Source organism: Saimiri boliviensis, chromosome 9, assembly GCF_048565385.1.
Source record: "Saimiri boliviensis isolate mSaiBol1 chromosome 9, mSaiBol1.pri, whole genome shotgun sequence".
Classification (NCBI taxonomy): domain Eukaryota; kingdom Metazoa; phylum Chordata; class Mammalia; order Primates; family Cebidae; genus Saimiri; species Saimiri boliviensis.
In genome coordinates, this window is record NC_133457.1 from 31,788,811 (window position 1) to 31,810,153 (window position 21,343).

General features: G+C 43.2%; 1 protein-coding gene across 5 annotated transcripts in view; it reads right to left on the reverse strand.

Moving 5' to 3' along the window:
• The window catches only part of HACL1 (2-hydroxyacyl-CoA lyase 1), a 90,237-nt gene that overhangs the window by 26,760 nt on the left and 42,134 nt on the right, over nt 1-21,343 (reverse strand). The window contains exon 17 of one of the 5 annotated variants that reach the window (XM_074405677.1): nt 218-20,324. The exons of the other annotated variants lie outside the window; for them this stretch is intronic. Coding sequence (XP_074261778.1) covers nt 20,226-20,324 — 99 coding nt within the window. The 3' untranslated portion in view covers nt 218-20,225. Of the gene's footprint in view, nt 1-217; nt 20,325-21,343 lie in introns of those variants that run through there. 5 annotated transcript variants of the gene reach the window in all.

The window sequence follows — 21,343 nt, forward strand, 5'->3', positions numbered from 1 at the left end:
GCCATCTGAGTTACAGGAATTTGGAAAGAGGGGTGTGCCAGATTTGATGAAGAAGGTAAGAGATGAATTTTAATTGTAGCTGTCTGGGAAGTATGCATGAAATAGTCATTTCTGACTTAAGGGATGAAAATATCAACTACAACCACCATTCATTAAATACCTATAAGGTTCATATAGATGTGATTTACTGAAAGCCTCTAGGCTTTTGGGCTAAATCTATGAGGTAGGTATTACTATCTCCAAGTACAGAGGTTGACAAAGGTAGCTTAGCTAATCCGCTCAAGGCCATAGAGATAGAATGCAAAGCCCGCCCATTTACCCAAAGTCCTGTGTTCTTTACACCACTCTACCCAGCTCCAGGACCAGACACAGCAGGGAAATGTGGAGGCAGGTGAGTGAACTGCCCCATTCCAGGGCACAGGGTGGGCATGATCATGGCCCTTTGGGGGCCGGTGGCAGGGCCTCTTGGCTGGAACCCCTTGAAGAGAAATAGAACGAGCTATGCTTCGATGACAGACTGCTGGCAGATTCTGGTGGCTCAGCATAGCAGAAGGCTACTTCCAAATTTGGACGGCTGGACAGTGGGGGAACATTTTATTTGGGCTCAGTGCACTCCAGCTCCTGCTCCTGCTGGGAACTGCCAGCAACGACACCTTGCCCTGTGTTTTCCCTGGCCTGATATCCTATTCCAGAATCCCTGCACCTCCTCCACCTGGAAAGCCTCCTGTCCCCATCCCTTGGTGTCCAAATTCTCCCAATTCTCCCAAGTTTAAATGTTTCCCCTCAACAAAGCCTTTGCCAGGAGGAAAGTGTTCCCTCTGGGAACTTCGCTAGTTCATTCTCTGCTTTTCTTCCTTGGCACCTGCAGGGCAGTGTGCTTAAGGGCAAGAGCACCATGATTTAAAGCAGACAGTACCTGGTCTGATTCCTGGCTCTGCAACTCATTAGCTAGGAAACTCCAGAGTTCCTCTGAAGGAATCCTTCTGGAGTTTTGATAAAGTGTCAAGAGATTACTGCTGAGGCTCCTTAGACAATGACTATCCAGATCTCAGGACTCAGCCCTCCTCCCTCCTTCCTTCAGGACCCGTAACTAGGGAAGCTCCTTGTAAGCCTTGGCAGGCAAGTGGAAATGGGAGGTCACCTTAATAATTGTGGTAACAACCAAACAAGTTCTGCTAAAGTTGGGGGATGTAGGTTAGGCATGGAGATGACAGAAAATTGCCTGCTTCCTCCCCATAGAATCTAAGATGGCCAGCCCTTCTTAGGGCTTCTGTCTGCCTCCCCTCCACAGATAGGAAGGAGAGAGGTGGCACAGAATCCAGATCTGGGTAAGCTGCTGTTAGTAAGCCTCCTGACCATACGCATGGGACAAAAGTAGCCCATGCCGTAGTGCTGATCATTATGGTAGGGTGACACCCACCCATGAGTAAAATGACCTAAAGAGTGTTCTTGGTTCTGATCAATCAAATTGACAACTCCTTTTTTTGCTTTTAGGGCATGGGGGCATGGATTTAGATGGGGGTAGCCCAGGTAGAAATGTAGGGAAAGGGGTCTTCTCTTCAACAGTATGGATTAGACATATAGCATCTAAAATACCTTATAAAGGCCAGGCACAGTGGCTCATGCCTGTAATCCCAGCACTTTGGGAGGCAAAGGTGGGCAGATCACCTGAGGTCAGGAGTTTGAGACCAGCCTGGCCCACACGGCAAAATCCTGTCTCTAATAATAATACAAAAATTAGCCAGCCTGGCAGTCTTGCCTGGCCAACATGGTGAAACACCATCTCTACTAAAAATACAAAAATTAGCCAGGTGTGGTGGTGGGCACCTGTAATCCCTGCTATTTGGGAGGCTGAGGCAGGAGAATTGCTTGAGCCTGGGAGGCAGAGATTGCAGTGAGCAGAGATGGTGCCACTGCACTCCTGCCTGGGTGACAGAGCAAGACTCCATCTCAAAAAAAAAAAAAAAAGGTGATTCAGCTTGAATCAAGCTTCCCTTTATCAAGTCTCAGAACAGATGTGCCTCTTGCCAAGAGAACCATGGATTTGAAGCTCCAGGGGCCTTTACTTTAAATGGAATGACACATAGAAGGCACTTTGCACAAAGTCTGGCCCAGAAATGTGAGGTTCCAGGGCCCTCTGTGTGAGTTGGCAGCTGGGTAAGTGTCTTGATGCCCACCTGCCTCCTCTAGTCTCTCTCCACGATATGCCAGACATCTCCCACATCAGAGATGCCACCTAGCCTGGGACAAAAGAACCAGCTCTCCTCAGCTCTGGCTTCAGGAAGTGCCAGGTCACTGATCCTTGAAAAACTAGTCTTCAATAGGAAGATGCTGACATAACCTCAACGACAGCCTGTGATTGATTCTCCACATGCTGCCTGGAAAATGCATTAGCCCAGTGTATTAGTTTGCTAGGACCCCCATTATAAAAAGTACCCCATGTTGAGAGGCTTAAACAACAGAAATCTATTTCTCATAGTTCAGGGGGCTAGAAGTCCAAGATCAACATGCAGATGGAGTTGGTTTCTTCTCTGACTTCTCTCCTTGGCTTGCAGATGGTCCTCACATAGTCTGACCTCTGTGTACACATCCCTCGTGTCTCATGTGTCCAAATTGCTTCCTCTTATAAGGACACCAGTCAGATTGGATTGGGGCCCACTCTCACGATCTCATTTTATCCTGACTACTTCTTAAAGACTCAATCTCCAGATACGGTCATATCTGAAGTACTAGAGGTTAGGGCTTCAATTTGCAAATTTGGAGAAGACACACAACACCCAGCTTAATTGGTTTCAGATGTGGAAGAAAGTGCACATCTCTGGGGTCAGAAAGACCTGAATTTAAGTCCATTTATTTCCCAGCTATATGACCATGGGCAAGTTGTTAAACCTGTCTGAGCCTTTGCTTCCTCATTTGCAAACTGGGGTTTCTAAGTTTGTGAGAATCAAAGGAACAGTCATGTGGAAAGTTTCTCCCTCAGCCTACATATAGGAATGTCTGGACTCTTGAATACACATGGCAACTTGCTGATGGAGCCCTGGGGAAGAGAGGGGAAAAAGGAGGAGTGCCCATGCCTCCCTTTAGCCCTGCCCTACCCTAAGGAGAAAGAAGGCCTCAATGGAGCAGATGCATTAAGGACATCTTCCCTACCCATGTGCTGCTGGGGGGTATCACTGTGCCAGGTACAGAAAATTGATCAGGTTTTAGGCTACCTAGTGTCAGCCACATAGAGACAGCCAGTACCTCTCTTTAGGGAGAGACAACCCTTGCTGTTTGAATTGAGTAACGACAAGTTTTCATATAGACAAGGCTGGACTTTCTCTTTTTTCTTTCTTCCTTTTCTTTCTTCTTTTTTTTTTTTTTTTTTTTTTTTGAGAAGGAATCTCGCAATGTCACCCAGGCTGGAGTGCAGTGGTGCAATCTCAGCTGAGTGCAGTGGTGCAATCTCGGCTGACTGCAACTTCTGCCTCCCCAGTACAAGCAATTCTCCTGCCTCAGCCTCCTGAGTAGCTGGACTTTCTAAAGCTTGAAAATGAGAAATCTGGTTAATAACTGAAACTAACAACAAAAGCTACGATTCCTGCTTAAACTATAGTCCAAATCTGGGAAAGGGAAATGTGATGAAGCTCTTTTGAGAGCCCCAAACTTTCAATAAACTAGTTATTGGTACATATTATTTCTTGTCTCTTTGGTGTCTTAGATTCCTAATACTTCTTCAAAGAAACAAAAGTTCAGATCTTCCAACTTTTCCAACAATACAAAGGTCAAGCCAAAGCACTCTTCTAATTGAGTTATCCCCTTTGAATAAAATCTTACATCTCACTTGATTTTTACCATTTGTCTCACACAAAAATCCCAACCCTCTTATAAAGCACTCGTTTAAAAGCATGTTAAAATGTAATACAGACTGAAACTGAGGGCTCCAATGCAAGTGTGGGTGAGGAGAGGCGGCAGAGAGTGGAGACAGGAAATATGAGTTAGGGTGCAGGAGGATGCAATGAGCTCAGCCTCTGCAGTTACCTGAAGAGTTCGCTGGGACTGGAAAATCTTCAGAAACCTAGACTTCTTCATAGGCTTCATGAGTGTCTTCAGAACATGTCAAGTGGCTTTCCCAAGAGCAAGTGATCCAAGAGCAATATAAAGGAAAATGCCACCACGCCTTTTGATGACCTATTCCCGGAAGTGACAAACTACCACTAGAGCTAAGTCACTAAGTCCAGGCCACACTCAAAAAGAGAATTAAGCTTTACCACTTGAAGGAAGGAGTAGCAATGAATCTGTAGACATATTTCAAAACCATCACTTTCTCCCACTAATCTGCTTTTCTTGAGTTAACCTTGTACACACCAAGATTCTCCTTCCTTAGAGTGACTTCCTTCTCATAAGGCTCCCTGGTTCATTATACAAAGGGATCCTAGCATCCTCTGTGCCAGCTCCCTGAATTTTCAGGGACACAGAGCCTGTTCTATCTCCTGAGCCTGGCACATTTGCATCCCATTTGTATGCCATCATGGTCCAAAACAAACTTATACCCAAAATCCACTTCCCTATCCTTTGATATCCTGTACCTCAGGAATGAGGCCAAACATCCATGTACACCTGGACAGAAGAAAAACTGGTCAACTTTTCTTCTTAAATACTTAAAACTAAAAACATGTCACCCTGTGGGTAAGCAGAGAGGCCAAATCTTAGGATGCATCAGGTCACCCAGAAAATGTGTTAAAACAAAGATTTTCAAGTTTCTGACTCAGAAAGCCTTGGGAGTTGGGTGGGGATTTCCATTTCTTATATTTCCAGATGACACTCCTGCTGCTTGTCCAAGATCCCTGAAAATTAGATCCTACCCAGAGAAGAAAACAAGGGAGAGGAATGAGCCTAAATTAAAGACTTACTCAAAAGAGACTTGAGTTTTAACCTCTAGTCATGGAAGTCAGAAAAGTAATGCCTCTGGGGGATGGATGGCTTGGCTGGGGAGGGCATAAAGGAGCCTTCTGGATTGCTGGCAATGCCCTATACCTTGATCTGGGTGGTGGTTACGTGGCCACATACATATGAAAAATTCAGTGAGCTGTACACCTAAATACAACGTGGGAAGAGAGTTCGAGAGCTAATTTCTATCATAGAGTAATAAAGAAAAGTTAACAAACTATGTGCAATCTACACCTGCCACAAACATACAAGTAAAAACAGAGTGGCAGACACATGAAGTAAACAAACATTTATATAACAAAAAAATTAGTATTTATGAATCTAAACACTGAGTGACCAAGATGCCAAACAGAAACATGATTAAAAACAGGGAACTTGAGAATATAAAATTATAACATTGCTGGAATACTCATTCTTGTAACTCCTACTTCAATTTAATTTTGAAGTAGACTATACCCTTTTCAAGGTCATCATCCCTAGAATTAGAGATGGAAAGCAGCTTTGAAATCCTCCTACACTGGTTCTCAAACTGGGCTGCACACTGGAATCACATGGAGAGCTTTAAAAAATACTGATGCCTGGGTCCCACTCCAGAGATTCTGATGTAATGGGTCTGAGGGGTGGCTTGGGAATCAGGAGTTTTAAAACTTCCCCAGGTGATTTCGATGTGCTGCCAGGGTTAAGAATTATGGGTCAATTTCAACCACTCTTCTCACAAATGAGAACACAGAGGCCCAGGAATGGCAAATGGTTTGCTAAATATCCATTAATTGGCTACAGCCAATTTTCTCTGATGTGCTCTAATAGGAGGGAGCTGTGGTATGGATAATACCAAACAGTGAATAATCTAAGAATAATTTCTATTTGGTTCGGGAAAGCAGCACATGACTTCCTGGCTGCCGACTGGCCTGGCTAATTCAGTTGGGTCAAAATGAATGTGCTTTCTCCTGCACTGACATTGACAACCCAGCTCTGTGCTGAGATGTGGAAAGAAGGTGGCCAAATTAAATGCCGGCTGGGGCCAGTTCTCCAGTGGGCAATAGTCAGGCTGTCAATGGCACATAGTCACCAAATGGATGTAGGAACTTGTCTTACCAGAGGGTTCCACGATGGATCAAAGCTAGCTTTCTCCTTACCCTATACTCCATGAGGGTTGGGGACCAGGGGCATAAAGAGGGAACAAAGGAAGAGGGGCTAATAGTTTTCAAGGAGCTATTTGCACCATATTGTCTTAGGCAGCTCTATGAGTTAAGCATTCTAAAACTCACATTATAGAGACGAGGAAAATGAGGTTGAGAGAGGGTGTATAACCCAAAGCAGAGCCAAAATAGAAACTCCAGCTTATCACACTCAACACTTTCCGACATACCAGCTGTCTGTCGAAGACGGAGAGATGCAGATGGACTTGGGTCATATCCTTAGATTTTAAGTGCTGCTAAGCGAACTTCACCTCCCAGTTTTTCAGTTCTAATAGTCTAAAGGCAGGAAGCAGCCAAGATACGTCCAGAAAGTGCTTGTGCCGCCATGAGAATCTGTCTACAACCACAGGAGCATAACTGACCAAGAGCCCCAGCTGCCACTCTCAGACATCTGTCACCCACATTTATGCTGAGGCCACGTTTCCCAGGCATTGTGCTGCTCCTCTCCAATGTCTGAGTCCAGTAGGAATACAAAGGTGGGCCTGTTTCTGGGAGGCATGGGATTCCTCTGATGGAAGCCTTGCTAAATTCTCCTCAGATGGCACCCAGCCTGGATGCTTCTGCCCATCCTTCCTCCCCTCTCTCCTCTTTGGGGTCTGACCTGCCTTGCAGTCTCATGGCTCTCAGCCTTTTCCAGCTCTTCTGTTTTCTCTCACAGAGGCATTTCCCTTAATAAAGTCCCTCATGTATTTAATCCTACCTTGGCATCTACTTTTCAGAGGACCTGGACAACAGCAATGCCCCTCCATAATGGTGCCCCCAACCATACACACATCACAGTAGGGAAAGGGAGGGAGAAAAGGTCACCTGTGACTCATCAAGGGGAAGCTGGTCTGAAATTTTTTAAAAAAATTATATGTACGTAAGTGTATAAATTTATGGGGTGTATATTTTGATACTGCCATACAATACATAATAATCACATTGGGGTAAATGGGGTATTCATCACCTCACACATTTATCCTTCCTTTGTGTTACAAACAATCCAATTATACTCTCTCAGTTATTTTAAAATGTACAATTGTTGACTGTAGTCATCCTGTTGTGCTATCGAATACTAGGTCTTACTCATTCTTTTTATTTTTTTGTACCCATTAACCATTCCCACTGCCCCATCTCCTGACCACTGTTGGCAGCCTCTGGTAACCGTCCTTCTACTCTCTGTGTCCATGAGTTCAATTGTTTTAATTTTTAGCTCCCACAAATAAGGGAGAACATGTGAAGTTTGTCTTTCTGTGGCTGGCTTATTTTACTTAACATAATGGCCTCCAATTCCATCCATGTTGTTGCAAATGACAGGATCTCATTCTTTTTATGGCTGAAGAGTACTACATTGTGTATATGTACTACAGTTTCTTTATTGAATGTTTTAAGACTTGTTTTGTGGCCTAGCATATGGCCTATTCTTGAGAATAATCTATGTGCTAAGGAGAAGAATGTGTACTCTGCAGCCATTGCATGAAATGTTCTGTAAATATCTGTTAGGCCCATTTGGTCTGTAGTGCAGATTAAAGCCAATGTTACTTTGTTTTCTGTCTAGATGACCTGTCCAATGCTGAAAGTGGGGTGTTGAAGTCTCCCACTATTATTATATTGGGGTCTACCTCACTCTTTAACTCTAATATTTGCTTTATATATCTAGGTGCTCCAGTATTGGGTGCAAATATACTTATAATTGTTATAATCTTTTGCTGAATTGACTCCTCTATAATTATATAATATAATCTGGTCTCTTTTTACAGTTTTTGTCTTGAAGTCTATTTTGTCTGACATAGATAATAGCTACTCCTGCTTTTTGATTCCCATTTGCATGGAATATCTTTTTCTATCCCTTAACTTTGTCTATGAGTGTCTTTATAGGTGAAGTGTGTTTCTTGCAGGCAACAGATCATTGGGTCTTTTTTTTTTTTTTAATCTAATCAACCACTCTATGCCTTTTGATTGGAGAGTTTAGTCCATTTACATTCAGTGTTATTATTGATAAGTAATGACTTGTTTTCTGGCTGTTTTGTAATCTTCTCTTCCTTCTTTCCTTCCTTCCTGTCTTTCTTTTAGTGACGATGATTTTCTCTGGTGGTTATGTTTTAATTTCTTGCTTTTTATTTTTTGTGTTATCTATTGCATGTTTTTTGATTTGAGGTTACCATGAAGCTTGCAAATAGTATCTTATAATCCATTTTTTAAAACTGATGACAATGCTTGCATAAACAAGCAAAGAGAAAACTAATTAAAATGCTATACTTTTTACATCCATGTAGTATGGGAAATAAAAATAAATAAAAATAAAAATCTCTACACTTTAACTTCTTTCCCCTACTTTTTATTTTGTTGTTGTTTTAATTTATATCTTATTGTACTCTGTCTTAAAAAGTTGTTGCGATTGTTTTGTTTTGAGATAGGGTCTCACTTGATGCCCAGGCTGGCTGCAGCCTTGACCTCCAAGACTCAGGTGACTCACACCTCAGCCTCCTGAGTAGCTGAAACTACAGGCACATGCCACACCACCCAGCAAATTTTTTTTTTGTATTTTTTTGTAGTGACAGGGTTTCACTATGTTTCCCAGGCTAGTCTTGAACTTTAGGCTCAAGTGACCTGCCTACCTTGGCCTCTCAAAGTGCTGGGATTACAGGCAAGAGCCACTGTGCATGGCCATTTTTGACTGGTTCATCATTTAGTCTTTCTGCTAAAGATATGAGTCTGTATACCACAATTACAGTGTTATAATATTCTAGGTCCTTCTGTGTATTTACTATTAACAGTGAATTTTGTAGCTTCTGACAACTTCTTACTGCTCACTAATGTCTTTTTCTTTCAGATTAAAGAACTCCCTTTAGCATTTCTTGTAGAACAGGTCTGGTGTTAATGAAACTCCTCAGCTTTTATCTGGAAAAGTATTTCTTCTTCATGGTTGAAAGACATATTTGCTATATATATTATTCTAGGGTAAAACATTTTTCCTTCAGCACTTGAAATGTGTCATGTTACTCTTTCTACTGACTTGTAAAGTTCCCACTGAAAAGTCTGCTGCCAGACTTATTGGAGCTTCACTGTATATTGTTTCTTTTCTCTTTGCTTTTAGGATTATTTATTTATCCTTGACCTTAGGGAGTTTGATTATTAAATGCCTTGAGGTAGCCTTCTTTAGGTTAAATCTGCTTGGTGTTCTGTAACTGTCTTGTACTTGAATATTGATTTCTTTCTCTAGGTTTGGGAAGCTCTCTGTTATCTTTTTGAATAAACTATCTACCCTCATCTCTCTCTCTCTACCTCCTCTTTAAGGCCAATAACTCTTAGATTTGGCCTTTTGAGGCTATTTTCTAGATCTTGTAGGCATGCTTCATTCTTTATTCTTTTTTTGTCTCCTCTGACCATGTATTTTCAAGTAGCTTGAAACTGAAAGCTCACTAATTCTTTCTTCTGTTTAATCAGTTCTGCTGTTAAGAGACTGATAACATCCTTCAATGTGTCAACTGCATTTTTCAACTCCAGAATTTTTGCTTGATTTTACTTAGTCATTTCAATCTCTTTGTTAAATTTATCTAACAAGATTCTGAATTCCTTCCCTGTGTTATCTTGAATTTCTTTGAGTTTCCTCAAAACAGCTATTTTGAATTCTGGCTGAAAGGTCACATATCTCTGTCTCCTTGGGATTGCTCCCTAGTGCTTTAGTTAGTTTGGTGAGGTCATGTTTTCCTGGGTGGTCTTGATGCTTGTGGATGTTCATTAGTGTGTGCACACTGAAGAATTAGGTATTGATATGGTTTGGCTGTGTTCCCACCCAAATCTCTACTTGAATTGTATCTCCCAGAATTCCCACGTGTTGTGGAAGGGACCCGGGGGGATCATTGAATCATGGGGGGTTAGTCTTTCATGTGCTATTCTATTCTCATCATAATGAATAAGTCTCATGAGATCTGATGGCTTTAACAGGGGCTTCCACTTTTGCTTCTTCCCCATTTTCTCTTGCTGCTGCCATGTAAGAAGTGCCTTTCACCTCTCATCATGATTCTGAGGCCTCCCCAGCCATGTGGAACTGTTAAGTCCAGTTAAACCTCTTCTTCTTCCCAGTCTTGGGTATGTCTTTACAAGCAGCATGAAAATGAACTAACACAGTAACCTGGTACCAGCAGAGTGGGGTGTTGCTAAAAAGATACCTGAATATGTGAAAGCGACTTTGGAACTGGATAACAAGAAGAGACTGGAATAGTTTGAAGGGTGAAAATGTGGAAAAGTTTGGAACTTCCTAGAGACTTGCTAAATAGCTTTGTCCAAAATGCTGATAGCAACATGGACAATAAAATTCAAGCTGAGGTGGTCTCAGATAGAGATGAGGAACTTGTTGACAATAAAATTCAAACTGAGGTGGTCTCAGAGAGATGAGGAACTTGTTGACAATAAAATTCAAGCTGAGGTGGTCTCAGATAGAGATGAGGAACTTGCTGGGAACTGGGGCAAAGGTGACTCTTGTTATGTTTTAGCAAAGAGAATGGCAATGTTTTGCCCCTGCCCTAGAGATTTGTGAAACTCTGAATTTGAAAGAGATGATTTAGGGTTACCTGGTGGAAGAAATTTCTAAGCATCAAAGCATTCAAGAGGTGACTTGGGTTTGGGCACAGTGGCTCACCCATGTAATCCCAGAACTTTGGGAGGCCAAGGTGGGTAGATCACAAGGTCAGGACTTCAAGACCAGCCTGGCCAAGATGGTGAAAACCTGTCTCTACTAAAAATACAAAAATTAGCCAGGCATGGTGGCAGACACCTGTAATCCCAGCTACTCAGGAGGCTGAGGCAGAGAACTGTTTGTATCCAGGTGACGGAGGTTACAGTGAGCTGAGATCGCACCACTGCATTTCAGCCTGAGCAACAAAGCAAGGCTTGGTCTCAAAAAAATAAATAAAAGAGAGATGACTTGGGTGCTGTTACAGGTATTCACTTTTATAAGGGAAGCAGAATACAAAAGTTTGGAAAACGTGCAGCAAAACTGTGCAATAGAAAAGAAAAACCCATTTTCTGGAGAGAATTTCAAGTCAGCTGCAGAAATCTGTGTAAGTAGCAAGGAGTCTAATGTTAATGCCCAAGACCATGGGGAAAATGTCTCAAGGCAATGTCAAAGAACTTCACAGCAGCCCCTTCCAACACAGACCTGAAGGGCCAACGAGGAAAAAGTGGTTTTGTAGGCCGGGTCCAGGGTCCCCATGCTGTGTGTAGCCTAGGGACTTGGTACCCTGTGTCCTAGCTGCTCCAGCATGGCTGAAAGGGACCAATGTACAGCTCAGGCTGTGGCTTCAGAGGGTGGAAGCCTCAAGCCTTGGCAGCTTGCAAATGTTGTTGAGCCTGCAGGTGCACAGAAGTCGAGAACTGAAGTTTGGGGACCTCCACCTAGATTTCAGAAGATGTATAGAAATACCTGAATGCCCAGGCACAGGTTTGCTGCAAGTGTGGGGCCCTCATGGAGAACATCTGCTAGGGCAGTGCAGAAGGGACATGTGGGGTCTGGGCCCCCACAGTGTCCCTACTGGGGCACCACCTAGTGGAGCTATGAGGAGAGCCACTGTCTTCCAGACCCCAGAACGGTAGATCCACTGAAAGCTTGCACCATGTGCCTGGAAAAGCCACAGACACTCAATGCCAGCTCATGAAAACAGCCAGGCGGGAAACTGTACCCGACAAAGCCACAGGGGTGGAGCTACCCAAGACCAAGGAAACCCACCTCTTGCATCAGCATGACCTGGATGTGAGACCTGGAATCAAAAGAGATCATTCTGGAGCTTTAAAATTTGACTACCCCACTGGATTTAGGACTTGCATGGGCCCTGCAGCCCCTTAGTTTTGTCCAATGTCTCCCATTTGGAATGGTATTTACCCAATACCTCTACCCCTGCTGTATCTAGGAAATAACTAGCTTGCTTTTGATTTTATAGGCTCATAGGCTGAAGAAACTTGCCTTGTCTCAGATGAGACTTTGGACTGTGGACTTTTGGGTTAATGCTGAAATAAGTTAAGACTTTGGAGGACTAACGTTGGGAAGGCATGATTGGTTTTGAAATGTGAAGACATAAGATTTGGAGGGGCCAGAGGCAGAATGATATGGTTTGGTTGTGTCCCCAGCCAAATATCAACTTGAATTGTATCTCCCAGAATTCCCATGTTTTTGGGGGGGGGACCCAAAGGAAGATAACTGAATCATGGAGGTTGGTCTTTTCCTGTGCTATTCTCATGATAGTAAGTCCCACAAGATCTGATGGGTTTATCAGGGGTTTCTGTTTTTAATTCTTCCTCATTTTCTCTTGCCGCCACCAAGTAAGAAGTGCCTTTCACCTCCTGCCATGATTCTGAGGCCTCCTCAGCCAAGTGGAACTGTAAGTCCAATTAAACCTCTTTTTCTTTCCAGTTTCCAGTATGACTTTACTAGCAGCATGAAAATGGACTAACACAGATATTTTCTGTAGTCTTCACAATCTGGGCTTGTTTGTACCTATTGTTCTTAGGAAACCTTTCCAGGCATTTGAAGGAATTTGAGTGTTGTGATCCAAGTTTATGGCTGCTGCAGCCATATCTGCATTAGGGAGCACCCCAAGCCCAGGAATGCTGTATAATACCCCAAGACTTTGGTGGTTTTGGATAAGAGCCAGAAGAATTCTCTGAATTGCCAGGACTAGATTCTTGTTCTCTTACCTTACTTTCTCCCAAGCAAATGTAATCTGTCCATGCTGAGCTACCTGGAGCTGGGGGAAGGATGACACAAGCATCCCTATGGCAACTACCACTGGGACTGCACCAGGTCAGACCTGAAGCCGGCACAGCACTGGGACTTGCCCAAGGTCCACGGTAACCACTACCTGGCTACTTCACTCAAGGCTCTAGGGCTCTACAATCAACTGGACAAAGCCAGCCAGGCTTGTGTCCTTCCCTTTGGGGCAGTGAGTTCCCCTCTACCTTGAGTGGGTCCAGAGACACCATCCGGGAACAGGAGAGAAAAATTCGTAATTTACCTGGTTCTCTATTTTACTGAGGCTGAGCTGGCACCTAAGTCACAAGACAAAGTCCTTCCCACTCTTTCTCCTCCCATTTCCACAAGGAGAGGAATCTCTTTGTGGTCACCAACACCCAGGCACACAGCAACTACTGCCTGGCCACTGCCAATGTTCACCCAAGGTTGAAGTGCTCTTCAGTCAGCTTGTGAAGAATGCTGCTAGGTCTGGGATTCTCCCTTCAAGTCACTGGGCTCCCCTCTGGCCCAGGGCAGGACCAGGAGTGCCATCCAAGAGCCAAGGCCTGGAACTGGGGACTCCAGGAGCCTGCTCGGTGCTCTATTCACTGTGGCTGAACTGGTAGCTAAGCTACAAGACAAAGTCACCTTTACTCTTCCCTCTCCTTTTCTCAAGCAGAAGGAATCTCACTCTAGAGCCACCACAGCTGGGAATGTGCTGGGTTATACCTGAAGCCAGCACATCTGAGTCTCACCCAAGGCCCATGATGAGTACCACCTGGCTGCTACTGCTGATTATTCAGGGCCCAAGGGCTCTTTAGTCAGCAAGTGATGAATCCTGCCAGGACTGGGTCCTTTCCTTCAAGGCACCCACTGCCCTGAAGTGGGTTCTGGCCCACGTATGTCTAGAAATGTCATCAAGCACTTAGGGCCTGGAACCGGAACCTCAGGACTGCCTGGTCTCCTACCCTACCGTGGCTGAGCTGGTATCCAAGATCCAAGACAAAGTCCTCTTTACTCTTCCCTCTCTGTAGGCAGAAGGAATGAGGCTCTCCTAGAGTGCACTGCCTGGGGGCCAGGAGGAGGGGTGGTATAAGCATTCCCTTGGCCACCCTGGCTGGCACTGGATTGTGTGCCCCTGAATTCTACTGGCTCCAAGCCCACCACAGCATCAAGACTTGCCCAGGAATTGAAGTCCCTATGGCTTGAACTGCCTTTCAAGTTTATTTAGACCCCAAGGCACTTTAGCCCTTCTGACTAGGACTGGTCTAATGCTCCCTCCACGGACACAAGCCAAGTTCTGCCTCATGATGCTTTCTGCTGTGACACAGCAGCACTAAGTTCCAATGCAAAGTCCCACAATTATTACACTCTTCGTCCCCTAAATGCACAGATTCTCTCCATACCACACAACCACTACTGGGGCATGGGGGAGGGGTGGCATCAGCAATTCAAGACTGTCTTTCCTGTCCTCTTCAGTGCCTCTTTCAGTGATCAGGGATAGGAAGTTAAAAGCAGGTATTGTGATTGCTCACCTTATTTTTGGTTCTTATGAAGGTGCTTTATTGTGTGGATAGCTAAATTCAGTGTTTCTGCAAGGAGGACAATTGGTGGAGGCTCCTATTCAGCCATCTTGTGCCACCGCCTCCCTCTTTTCTGGTCTGAGATTTTGAAGGTGAAGACTACAGAGGAATAGCTTTCTCAATATGTTTGCCTTTGTCATTGGTCTTGGTGCTATGAAGGAAGGTGGTTTAGACAAGTAATTGACTAGCATTTCAACTAGCCCTGATTGAGGGCTAATTGCCTATAAGTCACTTGTTACTGCAGGTGACTACAAGTCCCAACTTGGAAATGATAGGTGTTCTTTTTTGATCTTGTCATGTATTTTCAGGAAAGACATTCAAACCCTGCAGCGTCAATAACTCCTAATAGTGAGGTTTTCTTGTCATCTTTTACTCCTCCTGAAGAAGGAAAGTAGATGACATACTAATTCTAAAACACCTAGAAGGAAAGTGGTGCATGCCCACCAATGCCATTTATCATTGTTTTAGAAGTACTTGCCAATGCCACTAAATAGCAAAACAAAACAAAACAGAATAATGTCTAGAAACAAATCTAACAAAAATTGTGTAAGGTCAATATAATGAAAACTTTAAAACTCCACTGACAACTGGACCTCAATGACCCTGAAAAAACTGCCCAGCACAGGTTAGACAATTCCCAGTGATAGCAAATGATTCACCTGCTTGAGCCTTACAGACCCTGGAGAGGGCAAAGAACTCGCCGTTCATACACAAGCCAACCAACCCAGAGCTCATAACCCCAGCTTCTCTCTTCATGGCCCTCTTTATGGTGCTCTCACAGTCTGGGAGACTATCCGACTGCCCAAATCACCCCAGGCCCACATCCAGACAGCTAGGGACAGCCTCTGCACCATTCCTGAGCTCATTGACATTGTTCAAACAAATCAATCCTAAACTTGTTTACCTTGCCTCACTTTTTTCTTCCTGCAGTAATCACAATAGGGCTTTAGCCCACTAGTACTATTCTCTTTCTACCTGAGACCTCTTCTTGGGAACTCTGAGTAATAACTATTTTTTCAATGGCAACAGTCTCCTGATATGTTGGCCTTACTGAATGTTAAGATTTTCTGTGAACACACTCTATTTTAAAACACACTCTAATTAAAATATCAGATTTTTTTGCTACTAAAGTTAATATGGAAAAATAATCAAGTGAAAACAACTGCTGGGCAGGGTGGCTCACGCCTGTAATCCCAGCACTTTGGGAGGGCAAGGTGGGTGAATCACTGAGGTCAGGAGTTCAAGACTGGCCTGACCAACATGATGAAACCCCATCTATAATAAAAATACAAAAATTAGCTGGGTGTGACTGTGGGCACCTGTAATCTCAGCTACTAAGGAGACTGAGGCAGGAGAATAGCTTGAACCCAGGAGGAGGAGGTTGCAGTGAGCTGAGATCATGCCACTGCACTCCAGCCTGGGCGACAGAGAAAGACTCTACCTCAAAAAAAGAAAAGAACCATAAAGATTCTGAAACACAAGAGTAATGCAGGGCGGTGGGGAGGGGGGATGGATAGAGTGACTGATGGAGGGTGGGGAGGCAGGAATGGCACTACGAACTATTAAATGGTTTGATGAACATAGTGGTATAAATCTCAGCAACAGTATGAAAGAAATATTTATTTTCAGTAATTCTATGTGATTTTCATTTTGACCTTCATTTTGCCAGGGTGGAAATAAAACGTCAGTCATTTCAGGGCCTCATGCCCACCAGTCCCCATCCCCAGCATTGCTCTAAAAACCGCTGAGCTTACTTAATACCCAGGCATCAGGGTGGGCTTCTGATCCCTGCATCCTTGTTTAAAATTATCTACTATAGCTTTTGTGATATAAAACCTTCCTGAATTACTTCCTTCCCAAGACAAGATAGTGAGGGAGATGGGAATGTAACTCACCATGAACACTATGAATTTGTGATGGGGTGCACCCCAGGTGCTGCAGGACCATCCAGAGAAACAAAGACTTTATGGAAGAGGGGACTGTTGAGCTGGGCCTTGAAACATTAGCCAATTCCATACGGCAAAAATGGGTGGCTGTGTACACAGCATCACAGCAGAAACAGCACAAGCAAAGCTGGGGCTGAAGTGAAACCAGGTCTGACTTCTTGAGCCCAACTTGACCATGCACTGGGGAGGCACTTCCTGGAAATATGGAGGGACCAGGGAAGTGAGCGGTGGGAGTGAACGACATGGCTGTAGATTAGCCACTCCACAGAGCAGGCTCCAGCAACCACTGGATAGAAGAAAAATCATGGGGCCAGGCGCGGTGGCTCATGCCTGTAATCCCAACACTTTGGAAGGTCAAGGCAGATGGATCACAACGTCAAGAGATCGAGACCAACCTGGCAAGCATGATGAAACCCGGTCTACTGAAAACACAAAAATTAGCTGGGTGTGGTTGTAGGTGCCTGTAGTCCCAGCTACTCGGGAGGCTAAGGCAGGAGAATTGCTTGAACCTGGGAGGCGGAAGTTGCAGTGAGCCAAGATCAAGCTCCAACCTGGCAACAAAGCAAGACTCTGTCTCAAAAAAAAAAAAGAAGAAGAAAAATCATGGATCTTGCCATCTCTGCAGGTATTTCTAGACCCTGAATCAAAATTTAAAGTGGTCCCTTTAAACTTTGAAACAGGAAATCCAGGAGTTTCTATGTGTTCCTTTCACAGCTCCCTAATTGGAAGAGTGATTATACAACCTGAATGTGTCATGGGTTCACTAGCCAGCTAGTCCTCTTCTGAAAGAGAGGCCCTGGAAGGGAGGGAAGATTCAAGATAATCTAGTGAAAGCCAGAGGTGTAGGCAATCCTGCCAGTCAGATCAGAATCTAAGGCATACACTTCTATTTCCACCTCTTCCAAGAGTAAAACTGATAGGATTGTCAATTCCTTCTTTCCACATTATTCCATTTATTCAGATTAGCAGCAGCAAATGCAACCAGAAAACACCAGGTAATTCACAGTTTTTCTGTATTTTACCCTCCATAATAGTCAATAGTCAGTTTTCTCAGGGTTTCTCAGTCACAATTCCCATCTGGAATGTAACTGGTTTCCTACTTTCTTAATAAATTCATGATATTCTACTGTCATCCCTTTATATTTGCATTATTTCAGTCACAGGCTGCTTCTTCATTGGCATGCACTGCTTCCCCACTGCCTAGCTAAGTGTCTTGAAAATAATAAAGGAAAAAGAATGTTTTTAGATTCAATATAATTTTCCTTTTCTTTTTCCTTCAGTGTCCAAAAGTCCTATCATTTTCTTTCAATGGATTTGAGACTTTTTTTCCCTATGGCAAATATACTCACTTCACAAAACAAGCTGAACTACTTCCAAACAGCATGTATGAAATAACTGTAGAACATCTCCACTGAGCTGTTTTTAACTACCATGAGTTCCCATTCAACTAGTAGTTAGCGAACTCTTACAGAGCACTATGGTTATATAAAGACGTGAAAACACACAACCCCTGATTTCCAGAAAATGTCTAATTTATTTGAAGTAAGACCCACTTACTTGAGAAAAGGGAAACCACTATGTCTACTTTTACATTCACTGCTAAGCAGGGATTCCAGTTGGTGTTCTCTAAATTCTCACTTTCCAAAAAGGCAGTGGCACACACTGAGTGCCTTTTCTATGCCAGGCATTGGGCTAGGAGCTTCTGGGTGGCTTTCTGAATCCCCAAATAACCCCATGAAATATAAAAGACTTTTGGAAAGAATATTAGTAGAGAAAGCAACCTAAAAAACCATTTCACTTTGGGAGGTTGAAGTGGGAGGACCACGTGAGCCCAGGAGTTTGAGAGCAGCCTTGGCAACAGTGTGAGACTCATCTCTACAAAAGTTTTAAAATTAGCCAGGTGTGGTGGCATGTACCTATAGTTCCAGCTACTTGGGAGGGTGAGGTGGAGAATTACTTGAGCTCAGAGTTCAAGTCTACAGTAAGCTATGACTGTGTCACTGTACTCCAGCCTGGGCAACAGGAATATCCTGTCTCAAAAAAATAATATGAAACTCTTTTCCCATTGATCTACTCAACCCTGGATTCTGGGTTTTCCTAAATTAAGAAAACTGCCATAATCTTTCAAAGCTCAGTTTTTATGAGGCAATTGTGTATTATTATTAGAAATACTAGAATCACATAAGAAGTTCATTATTAAACTTGGGGCTGCAAAATATTCTATGAAATATCTATCAACCAACAGATTCATTTTAGAGGGGTAGTTTCAATATTTTATCCTTCTAAGAAAAATCTATAAGGGAACTACTTTCAAGATCATTTTTACTAAATAAGCTGTCAATGGATTCTGTCAATTAGTGTCCCTGGATGAATATGGTCTTTATACATTTAGACTGACCTCTGCTGGACAGTCTAATAACCTTTCAGCATTTTTTTTTTTCCTGTAAGATAATATGATTAGGAAAGGGGCATACCCCCACCCTCTTTATTTTTTTTGAGACAGAGTCTTGCTCTGTCGCCAGGCCGGAGTGCAATGACGCAATCTTGGCTCACTGCAACCTCCACCTCCTGGATTCAAGCAGTTCTCCTGCCTCAGCCTCCTGAGTAGCTGGGACTACAGGCGCATGCCACCATGCCCAGCTAATTTTTGTATTTTTAGTAGAGACGAGGTTTAACCCTGTTGCCCAGGACGGTCTTGATCGCTTGACTTCTTGATCCACCCACCTCAGCCTCCCAAAGTGCTGGGATTACAGGTGTGAGCCACCGCACCTGGCCCCTGCCCCAAATTTTATGTAGTATTCAGTAACAGATTTACATAGTTCAATTTACAAATATTAATCAAGCCCTCTACACCACCTAATGGCAAAATCTTATATTGCACTTGGCTGCCAGAGATGTGCCTGGAAACAGAGTGGGAGGCTGATGAGGTTACATGAGCTATCCAGTCTGAATGCTCCCTTTCATAGTCTTCCTCCTGTGCAGGCCAGGCTCTCTACTGTATACGTAAGAATACCTGCGAAATGGGGCTGCTTGCAGGGGCCTGTCAGGGGCCAAACTACTATATCTTCTGGGTTCACCTTAAAACTAAAGTCTACCACTTTGTGGTGGTCACTTATGCCCGAACTAGCCAGTACAGATTAAGTCTGATTTGCTTGGTGCAAACAAGCTGAATTTTGATATAAAGTGCTAGGCTTCAATTTATATAAAATAGCAGATAAAAACATGAATGGCCCTGAAAATAAGTGATGCTTTTCCATTTCAAATACTCTCTTAAAACAATGCCACTTCTGATAATAAAAATTACATAATTATTTTTTAAATGCTATAAAGGAAAAAATTAAAGAAAAACTGCCTATAATTCCATCTACCAAGTTGTATTACAATTTTAGTTTATTTGTGCCAATCTCTTTTCCGCAAGTGTGTATGCATTAAGTATGGGTATTTCCTTACTTCATTCCATTTCATTCTGTAGCTTGCCTTTTTCACATATTGTATTGTGATTATTTCTCAAATAACACAATTTTTATTTTATGATGATACACCATCATTCATGTAACCAATGTCCTACTATTAAACATTGGCGTTGTTTCTAAATAAAACTACACTAAATGGCCTTTCATATAAATGCCTGACCAAATATTTTATTATTTTGTTAGGATATATTCCCTAAAGAAGCTCACTGGGGCCTGGCACAGTGGCTCATGCCCGTATTCCAAGCACTCTGGGAGGTAGAAGCAAGAGGATAGGGCGAGTCCATGAGTTTGAGACCAATCTAGGCAACCTAGTGAGACCCTGTGTCTACAAAAACAAAATAAAAAATTAGGCAGGCATGGTGGCACGCACTTGTAGTCCTAGCTACTCAGGAGACTGAGGTGGGAGGATTACTTGAGCCCAGGAAGTCAAGGATGCAGTGAGCCGTGATCATGTCATTGTACTCAAGCCTGAGCAACAGAGCTGTCTTGAAAAAAAAAAAAAGAAAGCTCATGGAGTCAAAACTTACGGAGTATAAACGTTTTCAAGGTTCCAAATACAAGCAATGCTAGAAATACTCTGCAGAAATGTACCAATTTCAACTTCCATCAGCAGCATGGGAGTCTCCATTTTTACTTCCACTTCACCAAAATTCAGAATAATTTAGAAAGTTCTTTGCCAAATGTATAGGCGAGGGAAAAAAATTTCCAGTATAACATATTCATATTTATTTATACTCATACTTTTATTGGGCATTTATATTTTTTCTGTGAATTATACATTCATGCCCTTTGACCATTTTTCTATTGGTACTTTAACATTTTTCTTATATATGAGTTTTTTATTTATTTTCAGATGGAGTCATGCTAAGTCTGTTGCCCAGGCTAGAGAGCAATGGCGTGATCTCAGCTCACTGCAACCTCTGCCTCCCAGGTTTAAGCGATTCTCATGCCTCAGCTTCCTGAGTAGCTGGAATTACAGGAGTGTGCCACCATGCCCGGCTAACTTTTGCATTTTTAGTAGAGATGGGGTTTCACCATGTTGGCCAGGCTGGTCCTGAACTGCTGACCTCAAATGATCCACCCACCTCGGTCCCCGCAAAGTGCTGGGATTACAGGGGCCAACTACTGCACCTGGCCTGAGTTCTTTATATAATAAGGTTAACTCCGTTGGTCTCAATGCGGTAGCATGAACTTAGGTCACTAGTCCAAATATACCCTGAAATTATTAGTTTGGGTGTGGTGTAACTTTACCTTTGACTCAGTAAATTCTTTCCAGGAAAAAAAAAGAAAAACCCAACTCACAACGTATAGGACAAGCCCTGCTAAATACTGGGGACACTTAGGTATTGAGTGGTCAAAAAATAAAATAGGAAGGGCCAGGCACAGTGGCTCACGCCTGTAATCCCAGCACTTTGGGAGGCTGAGGGGGGTGGATCACCTGAGGTCAGGAGTTTGAGACCAGCCTGACCAACAGGGCGAAACTCAATCTCTACTAAAAATACAA